A 23,043-nucleotide genomic window follows, 5' to 3' on the forward strand; every position below is an offset into this window, starting at 1 on the left:
TTATGCAGTGCATTGTCAGTAATGAAATTATGAACTCTGCAACCCAAACAATGCAAAATGTACTAATTTTAAAGACACTTGTGTTTCAGCCATATCAGACTGTTTATGTCACAGCAGAGTTTGAGTGGACTTGCCATCATGAGCATTAATCATAAGGTTAACCACGACATTTCTTATGATTTCTTATGATTTTATCATTGACAACTTTGTTGAAATGATAGACAACATAGAAAGGATAAATTGTAATGGTAAGATTTTTACTTCAGTAAATGAAGTCAGTAAATATAATGGAAGAATGGCTGGATTAACATCAAATGTGGAAGTCACTAGCTTGCAGGTAAGTCTCAAGTCTTGACACTCAAGTCTTGAGTCAAGCCTCAAGTCAAGACAGTGAAGTCTCAGTTCAAGTCTCAAGACAGTACAGGCAAGTCTTAAATTGGATCTCAAGTCAGTACAGGCAAGTCAACCCTGGAGTCCTAAACTCTGAGTTCTAAACCAGTGTGCTTTCTTCAAAAAATGTAATGCCATTTTAACATTGAAGATCAAAAATGATGGTCATGTAGCATTTTGATGACAGCATGATGTTTTTTGGAGCATGGGATTAAAATCAACAGTAGTTCAGCATTAACTAGCAAACAAAAAACTGTGAATTAAATTTACATGACAAACAAAAGAAAGCAAAATGACAGCACTGAAGAAAGTTTACAGAAAAGAATGCAAAGTGATGGCCAATGTACAAATAAATGTAAGAAGCTGCAGACAGGTGGCTTTTTATTCACATTTTCCACTAAAGCTGAAACGGTGCAGCAGTTATCCATCAACATGTGGAACAATGTTCAGTGCTTGAATATGAAACTGGAGAATAAAAACCTCTTTTGTTTAAATAGGAAAACAGTCAGTAAGACTGTAATGTAAGTGCTGAGCGAAGGCTTAAAGACACTAATGATGCTTTGCTTATTCGCAGCTTATGGAGACGAAATTGAATTTAAGTGAGGTTTTGCTTAAGGCCCCAGGAAGAATTGGGCCAGCATTGCTTTACCTCATTAAGGTTGGCATCTTATTTAAATTAGTTTTGTTCATGGCTTGTTTTTTTTTTTTTTACTAGGTAGAAAATTCATAAAAGTCTCAGAGTAGAGTCAAGAGTCATTTAAGGGTGAGTCTGAGTTGAGTCACGAGTCTGTCAACATGTAATTCAGTGGTATATATATGTGTGTGTGTGTGTGTGTGTGTGTGTGAGTGAGAGAGAGAGAGAGAGAGAGAGAGAGAGAGAGAGAGAGTGTATGTGTCCTTTTGGAATGAGGTGTAAAAACACGTGAGCGCCGAGTCGTGAGCAGCCTGTGTTTTGGAGGGAACAATCTGCAAGCCGTCTGTTTTCTCCAGAGAGACCACCCTCCCCCCTCCCCTCACTCCCACACTCACACACACACACACACACACACACACACACACACACACACACACACACACACACACACACTCTCTCACTAAACCATGAACGCCAGCCTCATTCATATTAATATAGACCACAAAACTTAAGGCAAAAGAAGCGAAAAAAAAGAGAAATACTTTGCAAACATAATTCAAAACACTGCTAAAACTTCCGGCCATTATAATGATGCGCTGAGAGGAGAGCTGCTCACAGATTATAGGCTTACTGTAGCTCCAACAAAGTGATTTGCTCCAAAGCTGACTGAAGACCAACCCAATCTACAGAGCCTCGAGACACAGATGGCACCCCAGCTACATAATGTGCAGACTTTAATGATTATGAAACATTCCCACTTCTGATTGCAGCCCTGAGGCCAGCCTGTATTATTAATTGCATTTGGAGACAAGGTCTGGAATTGGAAACGTCCCGACTCATCTGCGACTCAGACATCAAGCTCCACTGCTTACGGCCTGTTCCTCTCTGGCAGCCATCACTCTGTTTTCTTCCCACACAAGAGTCTTTCAGTGAGCTGATGCTTCTGGACTTTCACACCCATATACCACCAACTAGGGTCCATTCAAACTCCTATATCAAAGAACGATACATTTTCCTTGCTGTTTCAATACTGTGCAAAAAAAGTCAGACCACTCTTTCATTAATTTCCAGTCAACAAATGGCCTAAAATCTGTTTTTCAGTATGTCCAACTTTGCCTTTGTTTTAGCCTCTATTTTCTGAGACTTGCATTCAGTTTTTTAAAGAAATCTGCAGGGATATATTTCCATATGCAAGTTCCATCTTAGAAGTTGGTTGCATTTTTCTGCTTCTCCTAATCTATGTAATCCTAAATGCATTCTGTGTTGTTAAGGTTGACCAGTCCCTTGAAAACATCAGTTTGAGAATGTCTTGATCTTCTTGGCAGCATGCTTATGGTCGTTGTCTTCCTGTAGAATTAATTTCTTTGGTCACATTTTATTTGCATTTCATTGCATCTCAGTCAAAAACAAATCACCAGATCCAGAGTTGCTCTGATCCTTCTCCTTTCTTGACTGATCTTTGTTGATCTAGTTCAACGAGTCTTTCATTGCTTTGGTGGCTTACTTGTGTTGCTTCCAAAGATCTCAAATTTAGACGCATCAGTCTATAACACCTTACTCCATATCTCAGATGTTCTGTTTTGGTTTTCTAATGCAAATTTCCTTTTCTCAGTAAAGGTTTCTTGACAACTACACATCCTTTCAGACCCATAGAGCTGAACTGTCTTCTCACATGGGCAAGGATGGACAGAAACACCTGTGGATTTTTTCAGATCTGAACCAAGAGTGAAGCCTGATTTTCTCCTCTCTCTCAAAAATGAAAGCGTTAGGTGCTGTTTTTGTGATGGTGACAGTGATACTGGTCTACCAGGTCTTGCACAGGTGTTGAGAGCCTCATTCTCTCTATATCATTCAATAACTTTCTACAGTTTTGAAAACTCATCTCACTATTTCTTTATGCAAATGGTTTTTTATATAATCTCCTCAGGAATATAGTGTTTAGTCATTTTAGATATGCATGAAAATGAAATCTGTAAGGCAGCTAAGGTGTGTTTGGGTAGCTGCTTGTGTGAATGTTGAAGGGGAACAATGTTAGTGAGAGTTTTCCGAACAGTTTTTGTTGGGAGGACACAGCTATAACTGGTTGCTTTTAAGACCGGAAGGATGGATGAATTAAAGTGACAGTAGAGTGCACAAAAGTAAACAGTGAACAAATCAAACATGGTCAGATTTGATGATATACTTTGTGTTGATGGCATTTGTGTAATTTTTTGTTAAATGAATGTGTCCTTCTTTTTTTGACCCTGAAAAATTAATAACTTAATGGATGTTCTGACTGGAAATTAAATAAGCAAGAGTGCGGTCTCCGAGTTTAGCGCAGTAGAGTTCAACATTCCTAATCTATAAAAAGCTGTTTTGCATTTACCATGGTTGTGATGTCACAACCACCAATTCAGCCTACAGCAGTTATAGTGATATAGTGATAAGGATAGTGATAAGGAGTGTTGTTTGTACAGACAACAGTTAATTAAGCTGAACATATTAGCGGAAAAGAATCAAACATCAAGTTGTTAAATGATGTTCTGGAAGTAAATATATGACTGCGCATCCTTCTAAACGATCCAGGTATTTTTCTAATATCTTTGAGGATTTCGGTCTGAACTTGAACATGGTGAACCTCATTTTATTAATAGTGGTTAGCCAATTACAGCAGAAGTAGTTTACATATATCAGACTTAAAGCTACAGTAACAAAACCAGTTTTCAGTGAAACCGAGTTGGAAATTTCCACCACCTGTGGCAACGTTAAGTTGACAAAGAGTTCAGTTTTCTGATAATTCCCTATTTTCACCAGTAATGGCAACATTTCCATTTCTGTATTTTTTTTATATATATATATATATATATATATATATATATATATATATAAATATATAAAATACAGAAACTTGTATTGCTAATGATTGGATGATTTTTTGAAGTTTCTGATAAGTTATGGTTTAAATTCCAGTATTCTCAATCCAGTTAAGTTCAAGGTTAATTCAATCTAATCCTTGTGGCAGTGGTGACAACATTGGTTTTACTGTTATAAATGCTTTACATTCTACATATTTATATAGTGTGATTTCATTTCCCTTTTTTGGAAACTCTTTCTCACGTTTCATGGAATTGGCTGTTTCCTCATAAATGTCACACTTTCATGTGCATATACTTGAGGATAAATCACAGCCTGTGTATCTTAACCTGGATTAACAGCCTGCACAACCTGTTCTGTTAGACACACACCAGATGCACGACTTATTACTGCTGAACTACAAGCCAAAAAAAAGCATAAGACCACAAAACATTATTCTTTGAGACAAGATTAACTAGTTGTGTTTCTTTCTTATTACTGTGCCACTGTGTTTAGACAACACAATGGCATAGTAATTACCTAGAAATATGTTAGGGGGTCCCTTAGCGGTCACAGGGCCCTAAGCAGTTGCTTATGCTGCTTATTATGCAAAGCCAGCAGTGCCGTTTTGAAGCACACAATGACGGTATATTTAACGCCAACATGTGAACGCATCTTTAGATATAAATAGGCTGTATGTTTCCAGCTGCAAAATTTAGAAACTATTATGTGCTCATCTGAATATGAATTATGAATATTTTTGACACAATAAACCACACAAATGTTGTAAGTGGACTTTAAGAGAACAAATGAACTAAAATTGAGGGAATATGGACCATTTTGATAGTTACATTTTACAGAATTATGATTCTGTTGTAGTAAATGGGACATATAGGTGGTGGTAGATGGAAGGGCATTTGAACTAATCGACCTGCGAGATTCACAGAGAAAAAGGAATCCAGCTCAGAAACTGAACAGAAGAAGAAACATCATATAAATCTTTAACATTTTTTTTAAAAAACTGCATTAATAATTGAGTGTGCGTATGTTGGAGGGAAGAGGAATGGGACAGCTGCCTCACCGTGTCAGAGTGATCTGGAAGGTTTTGTATCCGGCAATGAAAGACGCCAGCCTCGTCAAACTCTGTTTGCCTGAGCCCCCGACACCAACCAAGAGGGCACTCCCGCGAGGAGTCCGAATTATGCGGGACACCTGTGGTTAGAGAGAGAAAAAGAGAGAAAGTGAGAGTTCTTCAGAAGAACTTCAGGCCTTTTGTATGCATGCTAACATTCAACATGCCGTGATTCACATTTCTGCAAAGTAACCAGAAAGGGCCTCAAACAGGAGTGAAAATAAAACAGCTTTAAATCCTCCTAAAGTTGTCACTGTCATAGCACTGAAGACGAAGCATCCAAAAACTCACATTTTATTTGGTAATATCCTTGTGGAAGATATCAGAATACTTTATTGATCCCAGTGAGAAATTGCAGATATCAAGAACTAGTGCTATAAGGGATATATTAAGGTGTGGTTTAAAGCTGTGCTTTATATATTATCCATACTGTATACCAAGTCATTGACATACTGCTTGTCACTGACATATTGCTTATCAGATTTAGCAACTTTTGGTGATATATTAGATGAAAAGGGGGTATTCCATCCATTAATGCCCACAAAGAGTAAACCAGAATGTACAGAGAAAAAGTATACCAGAGAGCATATTAGAACATACAGAAAATCAAAAAAGTCTGATGTTTTTCCTCTTTTTCAAGAATTAATACTCAGTGTTTTGTAATATTCTGAAGATAGACAGAATAAACATTGTAAAATTTTGTGCAACTTGTCCTTCGCTTTACCTTGACCAGGTGAACCATGGCATCTGTGAAGAAGACCAAGTCCATGCCAGCTCCCCGGATGCTCTCGTTGTACAGGCCCAGGAACATATTCAGTCTGTCCCTCAGGCTGGCAAATGAGGCAATAGGCTCATATACTTTCGGCATGTCAAAGTCGGTGTCCTCAGGCTCCTCTCCTGCTCAGAAAGGAAGGCACAATACCACTCACAGCAGGCAAGTGCAGTAACAAATGAGTGTGGATTAGGGGTACTGATTAAGTGTACCAAAGCCATCTGTATCCCTGTTTCCAAAAAAAGTCGGATTGCCGCATAAAATGTAAATAAAAACAGAATGAAGTGACAAGAAAATCATTTAAACCCTATACTTAATTACAAAAGTACTAAGACAACATATCAAAGACTGGAATAAAGAAATGTTATTGTTTTTGAAAAATATATGCCTATTGTGAATATAATAACAGCAAAACATCTCAAAAAACTTTGGAACACGGCAACTCAGACTGGTAAAATTGTGTAATGCACAGAACACCTGGTGGAAACATCTCACAATTACTTAGGTCAACTGGACACCGAGTCCTCTGGGCTAAAGGGGAAGGGACCATCCGGTTTATCAGCAAATAGTTCAAAAGCCAGCATCTGTGGTGATATGGGGGTCTATCAGTGCACATGTCATGTGTGACTTGCACATCAGTGAAGGCACCCATAATGGTGAATGATATGAACAGGTTTACATATACAGCCATCCAGACAACATCATTTTCAAGGAAAATGATTTTTTGATTATTTCAGCAAGACACTGTAAACCACATTCTGCATGTATTACAACAGCATGGCTCCATATGTAAAGAGTCAAGATGTTAAATTGGCTTGCCTGCCACCCACTGAAAACATTTTGGCGCATTATAAAATGAAAAATATGATGAAGGACACCCCAAACTGTTTAACAGCTGAAATTCTATATCAAGCAAGAATAGGAAAACATTTTAGTTTTAAAACAATAGCAATTTGTCTCCTCATGTCCAATCGCTTACAGAGTGTTGCTTAAAGAAGATGTTATACAGTACAGTGGTAAATATGTCCAATACCAAATTTTTTGAAACATTTTGCTGGCAACAAATTCAAAATGGTCATATATTTTTTCAAAAAACAGTACAATTTATTAGTTTTGGTATCTGATATGTTGTCTTTACATTTTCACTTAATAATAGGATTTATTGACCTTCTTTTTTTTTTTTACATTTCGCACAGTGTCCCAACTTTTTGGATGGTAATAAGCATCTGTCACTGGTAATGGTAATGGAATACTGTCACACAGTGAGCAAACTGCTAAAACTGAAAAGCCTTCAATTCATTTGGCAACAGAAATGTATGGTACCTGTGGCCTCAGGAGCATCCTGAAGGAAGTCCACAAAGTAGGCATCCACTCCAGGTTCTACTGCAGCCCTGTCCTCTTCGCCTAGTTCCTCCTCCACAAGATTGGCCAGAGTGAGGTCGAACCAGGCCACATCTTCTGGGCTTGTGAAGCGGTCGGCAATCACCCGCTTACACTCATGCTTCCAAAGACGCAATAGAACCTGCAGGACAAAGATAGTCCAGCTCATTCTATTTACGACCTTGGCTCCCAACCAGCTCCTAAGGGCCCCCTAGACAGTCCACATTTTACCTTCATCTCCACATGTTGTGAGCAAAAATGTGGAGCAAAAATGTGGACCATGTAGGGTTTCCTGAGAACCAGGTTGTGAACCACTGACTTCCAGTTTTAAATAAAATAAATGATTTAATCCTCAAATAGGTTTAGAAAATCAGTAAAGCTTTTTTGTGACAATCTCGATTGGGAAACAAGCTAAATAAATAAAATGCAATTGTTAATGATGCTTGTGGAGTGACCATTGTTTAGTGCTTGACATCTAATCCTACAGGACCTTGCTCCAGCTCCACTTACGTTGGGCGTGTCGATCACGTCAGCAGACACATTGAGCATTCCCTGCCAGATGCGGGAGAGGTCACGCAGGTTGAAGATGTAATGGAAGTTGGCTGGCGTGGGCAGCATCTTGATCTTGGTCATCTGCCAGAGCCGGCGGGTCAGAGGGACCAGCCGGGCCACCATCTCTCTCACATCCTCAGTAAAGCTGCGTTGAGAGCAGTAGTGACCTGTACCTATCACTCCTGTTTGAAGAATAGAAACAGCAAGCGAGAGAGATGGAAAGAACCAGATGCAGAGACAGTGATAGAGAGAGAGAGAGTAAAGGAAAACAGAGTGGTAGCAGAGTAGGTGGTGGGGAATGGTGGAGATGAAAGGAAGGTGAGAAGAGGAGCAGCAAAAGCACAAAGGTGAAAGAACAACGAGAGAGACAGACAGAGATGAAAGAGATGAAGGGAAAATGCGGGAGTGAAGAGGGCAGGAGACATACAGGTGAGAGAGAGAGAGAGAGAGAGAGAGAGAGAGAGAGAGAGAGATTGATAGATGGAACAGATGAGAAAATGGCCTCTTTTTCTGAGACCTCTCATCAGCAGTACAAAAAAAGATGCTGGTGGCATTTTTTCTTGATATCTGAACAAATTACCAACACTTTTTCTCAATTCCAGCATAAGGTCATCGTTCACAATAAGCAGAAATGACAAGAGTTTTGGAGAAATCAATGGCTGAAAGTAGAAAGGTACCTTCTTGTCCAAGGGGCTCTCGACTTTTTCTATCTCAGAGCCCACCTGTTTAGAACCATAAAGCATGGCAGCCCACAGGAAACCAAAACTCAACTTTTTAAATAAAATGTTTTTTCTTATGTGAAGTCCTGACACAGAAAACATGAGAACTAAGACCGAAGAAAGATCAGATCATCCAATTCAGTTCAGTCACAGAATTCAACATTTGCAACAATGTTTTAAAAGGTCTGGCTATAATGTAGCTAGCTTTAAGCACACTTTGACTGTGATGTTACGCAAACAACTGTCTGCTTCTGGAGCAGTCCTTTGCGTATTCATTGAAAATACTCCACTGGGTTTCCCACAAGAGTCGTATGTTTGGTCTTGAGATATCTCTTTAGTTTTGAGGGTTAAAAACCTCCAACTGCAATCCACAGACTGATTTAGTGTGATCATCAATATCCTTTTTTCAATTTTACATCTCATCTGCTGTTACTGGCAGAAGCTTGTGCTGCAGAAACATGTCTATCTAGAGTCAGGCGCCAAAACAGGCAGCCTATGTGATGCTATAAAAAAAAGAGCCTGCTGGGATGCTGAACTCCCTTGTAGACCATCATAAAGATGCAAACTAAACAAGCCAAAAACAGACCTGTGAAAAAACAGACCTGTGATTTTTGCTGAGGAAACGTTTAATAGGTACTCCCAAAAAACAAGATAGGTGCCCTAAAAGTGCCCTAAAACTTTTCTATATCTGTGGCCAGCTAACTGTCTACTGCTGCGTTGTTTCAAACTATTGTAGTTTAATTAAGGTACTCTTGTGATGTTTTTATTTGTATGCCTTTTTTCAAAAACTGTTTGAATTTTCAATTCTTACTTCTTACTACATTAATCATTTTTTCCACTTGTGTTATTATGACTTAAAGTGCTGATATTGGCCCACCACAAAGTATTGCCTGCCCCTGAGTACAGACCCTTGGATCCCTTGGGGCTACTTTATGGCCCACTTCTGGTCTGCAGGTCAGTGGTTGAGAAACTCCGCTCTAGCCCACTGTAGAGGGTTCTTGTCCTTATTGTTACTTTGACTTTCAGGAGTAATATTTTTAGAAGGCTAATTCAGAGTTGAGCAGAACAGTATGGAAACATAGAGGGAAAAGGACTAAGCAGCAATGAGCTTATGCCTGAAGAAAGCCCCCTCAATACTTCTACATAATGATTCAGGGACGAGAGCCAGGAGAAGAAAAAACACGCAGACCAGCTTATGCTCCTGATCAATATGTAATTATAGCATTGTACCTTCTTAGAGGTACAACATTTTCATATTCAGTGAACATTTTCACATCCGCCGAATAACCGCACACTCATGAAGCGCAGGGTTTAAAAAGCACAGTGATATAAAGGAGCCATCAAAACAGAGAGAAAATGAGCTTTACTGATGAAGAGATGGCAGTTTTACTATAAAAACATTTACACCTAACACAATAGAGATTGTTAAATGAGAACATGGGGTACACGTGAATATAAAGGCTGCCTCACAGCATATTTTGCTCTCTGTCTTCTTACATACACACATCTGGTCCTAAAGTTTAAACAATTTCTCTGATGGTAAATATTATTTCAGCGTGTTTGAAGCTCATGCTTTCGCCTAGCCACTGTGTCTGCTGGCACTTTTAAAAGAAGTCGCTCAACAACACTAACACAGATATATTACATTATGTGAACATTTCATGATGGTTGAGCCTGTAGAATTGCTCCAAAATTGCTAGAATAAAATCTTTACACTGATTTTTGAGGAGCTGCTTGTTTTCTTTCAACAGCAACAATATGTTATTAGCTGGATGCATAATATCACTCATTTTTTATCTGTTACCATACACACGGCCCATACAATGCATGATTAGAATTGTGCGGCAGTTTTGTACATAAAGTGTGGGAAGAATGTGTCTGATTTGCACCAGAAAGGCTCCGTATATGGGCCCAGGTTTGAGATGTGAAAACCCTGAGACTGTTTCCCTTTTAGCACATTGTGTGTTTGTTTGGAATGTAATTTCTCTGAAAATTACTTGTGCTTACTTGTGCTTCTATATGAACAAAGCAAGGCATGTCATAAAGTCATAGCAAACTGTGAGCAAAAGATGCCGATAGCTTTACTTTCAGATTTTTCTTACAGAATGGTAAATTTAGTTTTGCTTATCAGTTCATCAAGCCATTTGTCACAACACTGAAAGAGGAAGAACTTGCATTTTTTGGCCCAATCGCAGTAGAAACACCATCTACTTGCACTCTGGTGGAAATCTTCCCATTAATAATGTGTGATTTTTCACAATGTATAATTAGTATTTTTTCAGCTTCCACTTTTTTATCATATAAATCCACACATTTCTAGGTGCTGCAGGTTAAAGAGATGTGTATACTGACCAAAGATCTTGTCTATGGAGGCATTGGAGGGGAGAGTACAGTTGAAGATTGAGAACTGTCTCTTCAGTCTCTGAGGAATGTCATTCCGTCCTCCTCCTGGGTGGATCATAGCTGCCAGGAACTGGATGTCCACGATGTTAGTGAACTCCCCTGGTTTTTCCAGGTTAAAGAAGCCCTTTTGCTCCATCAGCTGCCGCACTATCTCATTCGTGACCTTCAGAAGAAGAGCAAATGAATAGCATGAACTTCTTTCTCTGATATAAAATCAGAGATCAAAGCTTACTGAGAATATAACATTCTCCGACCCCATGACCTCCGGTTTCACGGCTGAAGAAACATGCTTGGCATGTTTGTGACCTGCTGGCCAAGTCAGGGTGAGGCCTGCTAATACGTATTGCGCAGAACTTCTTGGAATTGCTAGTGGTTTGAGTAAAGCGGATGCCTGTTAATAAAAGAGCCTTTCAAGTTAGAGATATCGAGCCTGGGCAAATCTGAGCACTGGCCACTTCTTTCCATGCACTCTCATCATCAGGATTCCACAAACAAGAAATGCTGGTGGTAGTTCTTTTTCATAATTCCGAAAAATAAGACTTCACAACTGTAATTAGCCAGGGTTAAACCTGCTTATTTGATTTATATTTTATTTTTGGCCGATCAGTTTTAATTCATGATGTAAATAATGTCAGCTAGACAAGTATATGCGTGCTACATTTACTTTGGCTGCTTTGGTTAACAAAAATGGAAATTAAGGATGGTCATTTCAATGATTTTCAGTTTTGGTATACATTCACAAACATTCAACTGATTTCAAAGTGATTTATTTCGCTTCTAAAACATTATTTGTAATGTGTTACATTTACAATGCAGTAAATTGTAAATGGTTTATGTGAACATAAATTTTATTATGTAACTTTAAAAGTGCTCAATATAAACCTCCTCCAGCTGTACAGACAACATCAACGCAACAGTCAAATTCATTCCATACTCAATTGAGCATGTCAGGTGTCACTGTACTCATGGCTCTTTCAATGCGATTTCGGAGATCATAGTGTGTTTCATCTGGTATGTGATTAGTTCCTAATTGCCTCATGGTTGTGAAAATATGGCCTCTTGAAATGGGATGAATCTTTTTGAATCACCCTGTATATCTAATTTAATGTAGAAACGTTCACTTTATAAACAACAAAGGCTACTGCTACCATAAGCCTAATTTCTACTAGCTGGATTTGTAAAACATGCATCTCAGTTTTTTTCAACTTTTACTTTTCTGCATCATTTGAGCGAGACAGTTGTCCTTTGTGTAAAAACATGATGATTGGACCAACAGAAATATTCAGAACTGTCTTGAATTAAAACCTCTTAACATTAACTTACTCTAAAGGCAAAGTATTTTTTTACCCTCACCTGTAAAGTTACTATTTTGAAGATACTTGCTTTTCTTGTGCAGTGATAATATAAAACTCAGATGATACACTATATTGCCAAAAGTATTCGCTCGTCTGCCCTCACACGCATATGAGCTTCAGTGAGATCCTATTCTTAAGCCATAGAGTTTAATCTGATATTGGTCCACCCTTTGCAGCTATAACAGCTTCAACCCTTCTGGGAAGGCTTTCCACAAGGGTTAGAAGTGTGTTTATGGGAAGTGTGTTTTGACCATTCTTCCAGAATCGCATTTGTGAGGTCGGACACTGATGTTGGATGAGAAGGCCTGGCTCTCAGTCTCTGCTCTAATTTATCCCAAAGGTGTTCTTTCGGGTTGAGGTCAAGACTCTGTGCAGGCCAGGCAAGTCCTTCCACACCAAACTCACTCATCCACGTCTTTATGGACCTTGCTTTGTGCACTGGTGCACAGTCATGTTGCAACAGGAAGGGGCCAACTCCTGAAAAACAACCCCCCACCATAATGCCCCCTCCACCAAGCACAATGCAGTCAGACAAGTACCATTCTCCTGGCAATCGCCAAACCCAGACCCATCCATCAGATTGCCAGATGGAGAAGCGTGATTTGTCACTGCAGAGAACACGTCTCCACTGCTCTAGAGCCCAGCGGTGGTGTGTTTTACATTTGACGCTTTGCATTGCGCTTGGTGATGTAGGGTTTGGATGCAGCTGCTTCGCCTTGGAAACCCATTCCATGAAGCTCTCTATGCTGTTGTTGAGCTAATCTGAAGGCCACATGAAGTTTTGAGTTCTGTAGCGATTGACTGCAGAAAGTTGGTGACCTCTGCGCACTATGTGCCTCAGCATCCGCTGACCTCGCTCTGTCATTTTACGTGGCCTACCACTTTGTGGCTGAGTTGCTTGTTCCCAATCGCTTCCATTTTCTTATAATACCACTGACAGTTGACTGCGGAATATTTAGTAGTGAGGAATTTTGCACAGGTGGCATCCTATCATGGTACCACGTTGGAATTCACTGAACTCCTGAGAGCGACCCATTCTTTCACTAATGTTTGTAGAAGCAGTCTGCAGGCCTAGGTGCTTGGTTTTATACACCTGTGGCCACGGAAGTGATTGGAACACCTGAATTCAATGATTTGGATGGGAGAGTGAATAAATACAATAAAGTGCACTTTTGGTGTATTTTTGTAGATATATATGGCTATGTTTAATGTAGTTTCAGCCTTTGCCTCAGATGTATCCGATACATGCATCTGGACTAGGATTAGACTAGGGCCCATCTAATATACTCTCACAGGCAAAAAGAATGTTAGTAGTGCATTCTGTACATTCTGCACCTTCAAACTTGTGATTAAGGCAGCTATTTCTGTCACAACACAGGCCTTGATTCAATCTGTGAACTTGACTGTACTGGCATTCAGGACTTGTGCTACAGGTGGTGAACAAGTCTTGCTTAATTTCCATATATTCTTTCATTTTTCTTAATAGATACAATAATATCTCAGCATAATTTTATCATGAGTAATAGTAAAAATGGTGACACATCATGATAAAATATTACAGGCAAAATTCTGGCTGCTGTTTTTAGCTTTGCAACATACTTTATCTATTTTTAGGTATCAATATGTCATACAGCGTCAGAAAACACATAATCTACACAATTTAAGTCTACTTAACTTGACAAGGTTTGTGGCAACAGTGAGATGATTCAAGTATGCAGTTGGCATGGTGCTTATCGGTGGCTATAGGCTTGCTTTGCTTTTTTAGCTACATTAGCCTTGTAGCTCCAGTGCAAAACAGACACCAAACATATTGCAGACCAACTAAGTTTGGGTTAAGGGAAATTTCGATTTTTCACTAATTATTTCCTTAGATGCTCATCAGCTCAAAAAATGCTCATCAAAATCAGTCAGCCAAATGACCTGTCACATTCTGTTGGTGTGAATCTGTTGGAGATATAAAATTCTCCCACAACAATATTACCTTGGTGGTCATCAACATACACAGAACCATCAACATTTATCACTGCATACCTGGTCTCCCCACTCATTGATGACAGGCATGTTGATGTCATCAATAAAAATGGACATCTTCTTCCCTGCAGGGGGTCCATAAGTAGTTCCCATTCGCTTATCCACGTAGCTCTCCACAGAGCGCTGTGAAACCCACAAAAACATCACACGAAACTAATAACTGATGGCTCCTCCTGATGGCTGCCCACAAATGAGTCCTCTCCAAAGGGACCCTTATTCAGTAGCAGAGCAGTCAATGAAAAGGCAGACTGTCAGAGAAAGGCATTAGCCCTGTTAAGTTGCTTGCAAAACATGTGCAGAAGATCAATACTCCAACACGATTGATTTTTCATCCATTTCAGCATTTCCCACTGAGACCTATTAGGATATGATTTCAATCATCTGTAGTATTGGTCTTAGCAATCGATTCTTCTTTTAAAAATACAGTTTAAGAGTCATAATTCTGTATATCATAGTACTTAATTATGTATCAAAATCTTTTATTTCAATTATAAGTTCCAACAGAAAAGCAACAGAAAGCAAAGCAACAGAAAGACAGGAACCTGGAACATGAGAGGTGTTGTGGCTGAGGAGAAGTTGAGGCGCTTAGCGGTGTGGGATTCTGGGTCATATTTGGACAGGTAGCCTTTGATGATGACCGTTTTAGCAGTGCCCTGCTCTCCAATCAAGAGCACAGCCTAGAAGACATAAAATGGGAAAGGAAGGGAAGAACGATGTAATGAGAACTCTGTTTACCTTTAAGCAAGAACCAGTCGTACAGATTCTTTCTTAGATGTGTAAAATAAAGTTTGTCATGTTAAGACATTGTTTATATTGTTTATATATTTTTATAATGTTTATAATATACAGCTGTACACAAACATTGGAAAACTCAAATTACCACCTTTGTTGATTTACTAATTAAAGAGCTTAACACATCCTAAGAGATCAACCATAAATATAACATTTTCTGCAAAATTTTGTGTAAAATCTCTGTTTGTATGCCAACTTTACCATATTGGAAAAAATACACAAGATATAAAATGTGCCATAACCACTGAACAGGCCCCACTTTGTTTTACTTTTTGTTTCCAAAAAATAAACAGTATTTTTGCATTACAATGTGCAGAAGTGTGTTCTAGGTAGAGGATGTGTTAACTAATTTTTACTTAGACAATCAACAAAATATCTCATTTAACCAGTGTTAAAACATTTACATGTGACTGTATGTTATATTTCAAAATATAAAAATGTTAATGAATGTTTAGCATTAATTAAATATAGTTATAGGGGCCATTATATAACACAATATCAATACCTACATTTTTTAAAAATATCTTTGATTTCAATTAATAATTGGCCTATTTTTCTTTTTATTCTGGGACCTCTTTTCTTTTAAATGTCACTTCTTAGCATTATGTGGCATTTCTAGGGCTTCAGTAAAGCGAACTCAAAATTCACATGAGCATGTGCTCATTTACAAACAGGTGAGGCTCTCTGGTGGTCAGTTTTCTGAAGCTAATTTGCTGAACCTGGTATAACTCACTCATAAACCACCTCACAAAAGAAATAAGAGAAGGTTAAGATATGAACACAGAAGTGTTCTTGCACAAAGCCTACAGTATTGACATCAGCAGATGATTCACCTAGTATAAAAAGATCATCAGTAAAGCTTATGAAATCTGCAAAATACAACCGTGAATGCAGGGTTTGATAAAGCAGGTTTAAAATAGGCTCATAAGTTCTAGGTAGCTTCTTTGAAAGAGTCTATTCTCTGAGAGAGAAAGACTCAAGGTCCAACATCCGGAGCTGTTTTTCTAGGCTATGCTAGGACTGAAGTGGATTTCAATGGAGACGTCCCATTCATTTACATCCCATTTACAGAGCCCATGCGCTACATTTTTTTCCTTGAGGCCCACTTATAAAATTCGTGTGGTTTTATGTATGAAATATACTCATAATTAATTTTACACTACTCTCTTACTTACATGTTCTTCCCCTTAGAATTAAACAGGCTGTTTTTGTTGATGTGCTGTTAAAGTCCCAGGCAACACAGTGAAATGCTAAAGATGTCTGTATGATACTACACTTGTATTTAGAGTGAAACAGCCAGCAAAGCTTGTATGAAAAATTAACATGATAAAAGTCCACTGATCAGACATCTGTGAACTGTGTGGGCATGGCTAATGAGCAGCTTGATTGACAGCTCTTTGTCCAACATTCCTTGTCTGCTCTGCCACTTATACAGAATTAAAATCATCCAGCTTTTATGTGCAAATGAACGAAGAAAGTCACAGATGAACAGATGAATACATGAATGAAGGAATGGACGAATGAACAATGTTCGTATATGGATAAACTGAAAACAAGCAGCTACAGACATGTGGCCTAGCTTACTGCCTTTGGGTTATGCTGTGTTAGCTTTAGCTCGCCAAGTTTCTCTGACTCTGAAACTGTTTTGTGTGGGCGGGGCAAGTGATGTCATTTGATATTTGGCTGACGCTCTTATCCAGAACAACTTACAACTTGATCATTTTACACAGGTAGGCGAAGGTAGTGTTAGGAGTCTTGCCCAAGGACTCTTATTGGTATAGTGTAGGGTGCTTACCTAGGTGGGGGATTGAACCCAAGTCTACAGCATAGAAGGCGGAGGTGTTACCCACTACACTACACCAACCACTGTCATGATGTCAGCCTTGTGAATGATCAGGGGAATGCCCAGAAAGCGTTACCCAAGATTAGGATTACATTGAGAGGAGAGAAATATGTTGAAATATATGGGTCATTTATTGGTCACTTGAACATTATTCAAACAGTATATGTAGGTGCAATCCCATTTTACCCCTTGCCTCTACCACTCAGCTCTTACACCTCTGTTTTGCGCAATCACACCTAGGGGTAGGGTGTCCTGATTTTTGTTGAGGTAAAGCAGTAGGGCGAAGTGTTAGGGCTACATGGCCCTCCAAACGGAGGTTTTTCAGAGACAAACTCCAAATGGAGTGTTGAAAAAGAGAAAAAACAGAAAAACCGGCAGGATGACTGCACAAGGCACCAAGGATATCCACAAATGTGAGTATTTTCTCAGTTAAAAATTACGATGACCATGATATTACTTTGGATTAATGTAGTTTCAATGTATTATGGTCCCCTTCTTCATAACAAGAATAAAAAATCGTCGGTAGTGTGCTGATAAATAAGAAATGGGATTGGGCCTTAGTACAAGTTAACTGTTTGCCTGCAAGAACAAGATTAACCTAATTAGAGAGATACATCCCTTGGACTTTAAGGAAGGTATAAGATATTAAGCTCTGCTCTGATTGGCTGCCCTGTATTTTGCCTCATTCAAAAAAGCACTAAAAGATGAAACACTGCTTAAAACTTCAATATGGGCAGAGCTAAACTGCTATAGCCTGAACAGGTGGATAGACAGGACATTCTGAAACTTTAACTATGGTATCCATATTACTTTATATAAAAAAAGAGCATTTTTTAGTAAATGCAGTTTACCTTGCCCTGCTTGGCGATGGTCTGGATGAGGAAGTCTGTGCGGACGTTGTCCACATTGGGCACCAGTATAGAGCTGTACTCTGGCGTAGAGTCTGGAGGGTAGATGTACTCCTCCACACGAGAGCTCCAGTGGACCCACTGACCTAAAAACAACAAACAACATCATCTGATCAAACTAGCAGCTAAAGTTAACAGCCAACAAGCTCAACTCCTGGGGGCAAACATTGATTCAAAGAAAAAAGCAACAGACTGACCAAATGCCCTGATTCGAGGGATATGTAAGTGCAGTGACAGAAAAACACAGATCAAACTGTCAAACACAAGTCATAAAGCACACCGCTACCCTGTAAAACAGACTCGGGGGCAAATAACAGTGCAGTGTATTACACTGCTTTACTAGAAACTACTGCCTTTTATCTTCATCATGCTGATGCGTATCATGATTGGCTCCTCCCACTCCTCCATGTGCTTGTGTTTCAGTCTTCCTTGTGTGTCTGTTTACATGTCCATGTGCTTCTTTGTTGTGATTCCTTCGCAGTCCGGCCCCCTTGTTTTCTCACTCCGCCCTTGCGAACTTTTGTTTCCCTTGCGAACTTACTGAGCATTTCCTTTGATTTCCGTGTTCTGTTTTTTGTCTCTGACCTGTGCTTGTTTTCCTCTCGACTTCGATTTTGCCTTGCCCTCTTGGTTTTGTTTGCTGATTTTTGGATTCTTGTGTTTGACCTCATTTTGCCTGTACTTTCAACTGTGATTCTTGGATTGTCCTTTTGTTTTCGTCAGCCTGGTGAGATGATCACCCTTGTGATCATCTACGCTCTTTTTGTTTTGTAACTTTGTGTAACTTGACTATGAATTGGCATTACATTATTAAACCCACTTCTTTCACTTTAATCAGCACTCGTCTAGAACTTGCTGAATCCTTACAATATGCAGTTTCAGCTGTTTCTTGCCCCAACATATTTGATGCAGTTCCTTGTCTGATTATCAAGCCCTTCAGAATCTGGATCAAGTGGGTTGGGGCAGGGAATAATCAAAACTGAACAAGGCAGTGAGCTTGAGCAGGGGTGAGCAATGTGGCAAAAATATCATATTACTATAGTTCAAGACATTTTCATGATACACAATATAAATCACAATATTTATCCCTTTCTGAGATTTAGTAAGTCAAAACCAAATAGAATCTCAAGTGTCATGTATAAAAACACTATAACAATAGTAATAAGTCAACAACTACAATGATTTTATCTCATCAAACTTTATCAGTTTTACATATTGCTGTTGGTGAGTGTTCTTTAAGTACTGATACCCACATACTATCTGCTCAACAGCAGTCCTCATAGAGGGTGGCTGACAAAGTCTTCATCAGCAGTTGATCTAAAGTCTGTAAGTGTACACCTATCTGGTGGATATACATATAAGGTAGGTGGAGCACTTAATGTGGCCACCAAGTGGAAGTAGGTGTTTCTAGTACAGGGGATGGTGAGTGTATGAGATCAGCCTAGGGAAGCTCAGTAAGATGTCTTACTGAGAAAAAGCCTAAAATCAGAGAATGAGGTGAGGTCCCAGAGAAGCAGAGTTTACCCACCAATGCAATGTACAAAGACTCAATTCCCAGAACTCGGCATGATCTCCGAGTTCCAATTCAGTCTAGGAGCACCATTTTCCCCTAAACACAGCTGACCTGTTTCACTCCCATGAGTATGCAAAGCATCAACTCAAAATATAGCAGACTGAACCACTTCTCACCACACACTCATCTGAGAAGTACAGCTTTTCTCACTTTACTGTCTCTACTGGCAGACCTCCTCTCCGCCAGGGCTGAAAAGAACACTGAAAATCCCTGCTACTGCTACTGTACTGATAATTCACTTGAATTACTCAAGTAAGAGTAAATAAGTTGTTTGATAAGATAAGATAAGATAAGATAAGATAAGATAAGATAAGATAATCCTTTATTAGTCCCACAGCGGGGAAATTCACAAAAGGTAGTGAAGAAATTGCTTTGAATTTGAATATTTTATGCTAATACTCGCCCTATAGAATAGAGGTCTAGTGCTGAAGGTTTTAGCTCTGGCTACATTGAACAATACTAAAATTAGCTAAATCAGAAAGTTCATAAGCAACAGCGTAACGTTTAAGAAAAAGCTGTAATGTATAAAGAATACATTAATTAAGGCAACTAAACCAGGCAGCAAAATGGGTCCTCGGGTTGTAAGCTGACTCGTGATTTTTACTGACTTGACTGTTAAATACTGAACACTGAATACTTCAGAAATATACTGTCATTCAAATGTTATTCAACAATAATTTATACAGCATAGATACAGCCATTGGAAGGTACTTGTATTTCAGCAAGAAGCTGAACTGAATGTTATGATTACCTATTTATAGCAAATAGTTGAGTAAATATAGAAGTTTTATGCTTCAAGATTTGAGAACCATGTTTCATATACAAGATATTTTGGATGTTAATTTTTATTAGATCTTCATTCTTAATGTCACTGCTTTCTCAGTCATTCTGGAAACATCTACAGATCTGTTCATCATTCTGGATGCTTCAAAAATCTTTTTACAGCTTCCTACAAATCAGTTGTACCTTTAAAAATAAAGAAAGACTATCATCCTGCACTTGTAACAGCTTTTTTTAAATATTGTTAAACATTATAATTCCAAATGTTTGCACAGTAATGCATATTACAGTAAAAGTAAATTGACTTTGATTTATTATTATTTTATTTATTATTCAAAGAGCAATTGTAGACAGATAAATGTACTCAAGAGCTACAATGGGAAAACTTTACTGGCCACCTCTGCTACTCAGGGTAGCAACCGAAAGTACATGAAAAGCTAAGGTGGAGTGCAGAACTATAGGGCAAAGTTTTTGGCTTATCTGATTTAAATAGCAGAGCGTGCAGAAATCATACACTGCAACAAAATAGAGAAAACAGTGGAGAGCAGGCAGTGAAATGATTTATATGGTTTTCAACTAAAACTCAATAGAGAGAAAACATTTATGGTGAGATGTGAAGATAATCCCTCACGCTGTTATTCTGTGATGAGTTATTCAGCAGAGCATAAAATAGATAGAAAAGGGGGAGAGAGGACAAGAGGCAGAGAGACAGAGAGAGACAGAAAGAGGGAGAGAGACACGTATTCCGAGACAGAGTGTGATAAAGAATAATAGAAAAAGAGAGACAGAAAGAGACCAAGAGAGAGAAAGAGAGAGATAAAATAGGGGAGACAATGACCTAAGGAGAGAGGGAGAGTGAGAGAGAGAGAGGAGACAGCAAGGAAGAAAGAGAGAAAAGACAGCAAGAGAGAAGCAGAGAAAGAGGGGGAGGGAGACAGAAAGACAGTGAGGAAAATGAGACAGCAGAGAAGAGAGTGAGTCGCAGAAAAAGAGAGCAAGAGAGAGAGAGTGAGGAAGGTGAGACAAAGAAAGCAGGGAAAAGCGTGAGAGACAGAGAGAGGGTGGGAGAGGCAGAGGGAGAGAGCAGTGAAGAGAGTGAGAGAGAGAAAAACAAAGAAAGAGGCAGAGAAAAACAAGAGTGATAGAGAATGTGAGGGAGATAGTGGACAAGAGAGAGTATTTGTGTGAGCTTATGATGCTGACCATCGTTGGTTACATGGTAGTCGAACATGGTGTCCTCACTGTGGGGAGGGATGTCCGGCAGGTCCAGATGGATGTTGTCATGGTGACGGAGCCAGCGCTCCATCTTTTTTCGATCGTCCAGCTCCAGGAGAGCACCGACACTCCACATGAGGGCAAACACGTACAGGCGCTCCATGTGCTCCAGGGATATCTCCCCACCCTGCTCCTGCACACACAATACACACACACCCTCCCATCAACCCTCACTCAGAAAAACTGGCAAAGAGAAGCACCACACTAAAGATGCAGCTGACCAAAGGTACTACATAATTTTCCAAAACCATCCATACCTGAACTCCAGAGTGGCCCTACTATAACAGTGGAAAACACCTTGATTTTTTTCAAATGTAAAGCATGTGGGCACGGCTTTGGAAAGTCAGAAGTTTCTCCAACAAGAATTTATTGCGCCATGAACCAACACAAGAAGGAGCTGGCGAACGTGTTTGCAGTAACATTCATTAAATCCATCCATGATTTAAGGCTGAAGCACACTGTGTGTATTGTTTGGGGGGATATAATTGATAATCACATGTTTTTAACTAGAAAATATCATGCTTATTACTTTAATATATTGCCCAAGCCTACATCCATCACGACAGTGGTAATTAATGTGTCATGACACAGTGTGTGTTCACGTAAAGTGTAATCATCTAATCTTACATCTACCTTACTGTGTTTTGCTAGTTTTGCAGCCACCTTGTGTTGTGTTTGATTTCCATGTGTTCATGCTTGTGTATTCTTTGCTCTTTGTGGTATTTCTTTTACTTTATTTCTTGTTTCTAGACATGAACTCATACTTGCGCTCACATCCAGCCTTTGTGGCCCTCCAATGTCTGAGAGCTACGTTTCGACAAATATGAACATCTAACAAATGAACCGTGGTCCAGCGACATTTACAGGTCATGGTTCAACATTTCATGATGAACAGACCAACAGAAATGGATATATAGTAGAATATATTGTTACATGAGCGTACATTAAAGATAACAGCTTTATTTTCCCTCTCCTGTAACGTGCAAATGAATCTCAGATTGAAGAGGATGTGTTGGCTGTACTGCACCAGCTGTGCTGCAGATTAGCCTCAGTGTTTACAAATAAGAAGCAGAGAGAAGGACATACGGCACCATCAGCACCTGAGACTCAGACACCATCTCCCTGTGACGGATGAGTCCAACATCTGCTCCACTCAGCCGCAGACAGCACATAATGATTATGTTAGATGAAGGGCACTTATTCATCCAGCTACAGTGCTACATTGGAAATCTATCCGCTCTCATATCCCACACACATCCATACATGTCCATATGGATGCAGACGATAGGTGGGCTGTGAATGGTCCTCACATGGGGGATCAGTTATCTGTCCTATTGGATTCCCCAACAGACCTTGACAGAGCAATTCCACTATGTCGTCACCAGAGGTGGGTACTTACATTCAGTCAATTCAGTCAAGTATTTTCAAATCATAATAAGAAACACAGATTTAATTTTTTAACAGATCTATAAAATGTGACAGTGTTGTAAGTAAATACATCATATTTTGCTAAAATACATGAGTGACTTACATGAGCATGGTGCCAAGGACGTGTTGTTGAGAGTGCAGGTACCACTTGTAAAACATTACTGCCTTCTCTGTCACATGCTTAAGTGCAAGATTTGTGTACTTACTGTGCAAACATTAGAGATCACCCTTCATTCATTTACCA

The 23,043-nt window shown here is 39.2% G+C and overlaps 1 protein-coding gene across 1 annotated transcript in view; it reads right to left on the reverse strand.

Moving 5' to 3' along the window:
* The window catches only part of dnah5 (dynein, axonemal, heavy chain 5), a 181,501-nt gene that overhangs the window by 59,536 nt on the left and 98,922 nt on the right, over positions 1 to 23,043 (reverse strand). Inside the window, exons 46-54 of the mRNA XM_037536137.1 lie at positions 21,300 to 21,504; positions 17,687 to 17,829; positions 14,743 to 14,877; positions 14,201 to 14,323; positions 10,764 to 10,977; positions 7,651 to 7,874; positions 7,084 to 7,282; positions 5,713 to 5,885; positions 4,938 to 5,068 (exon numbers count right to left, since the gene is read on the reverse strand). Coding sequence (XP_037392034.1) covers positions 4,938 to 5,068; positions 5,713 to 5,885; positions 7,084 to 7,282; positions 7,651 to 7,874; positions 10,764 to 10,977; positions 14,201 to 14,323; positions 14,743 to 14,877; positions 17,687 to 17,829; positions 21,300 to 21,504 — 1,547 coding nt within the window. The remainder of the gene's footprint in view (positions 1 to 4,937; positions 5,069 to 5,712; positions 5,886 to 7,083; positions 7,283 to 7,650; positions 7,875 to 10,763; positions 10,978 to 14,200; positions 14,324 to 14,742; positions 14,878 to 17,686; positions 17,830 to 21,299; positions 21,505 to 23,043) is intronic.

This window comes from Pygocentrus nattereri, chromosome 3, assembly GCF_015220715.1.
Source record: "Pygocentrus nattereri isolate fPygNat1 chromosome 3, fPygNat1.pri, whole genome shotgun sequence".
In the NCBI taxonomy this organism is placed as follows: domain Eukaryota; kingdom Metazoa; phylum Chordata; class Actinopteri; order Characiformes; family Serrasalmidae; genus Pygocentrus; species Pygocentrus nattereri.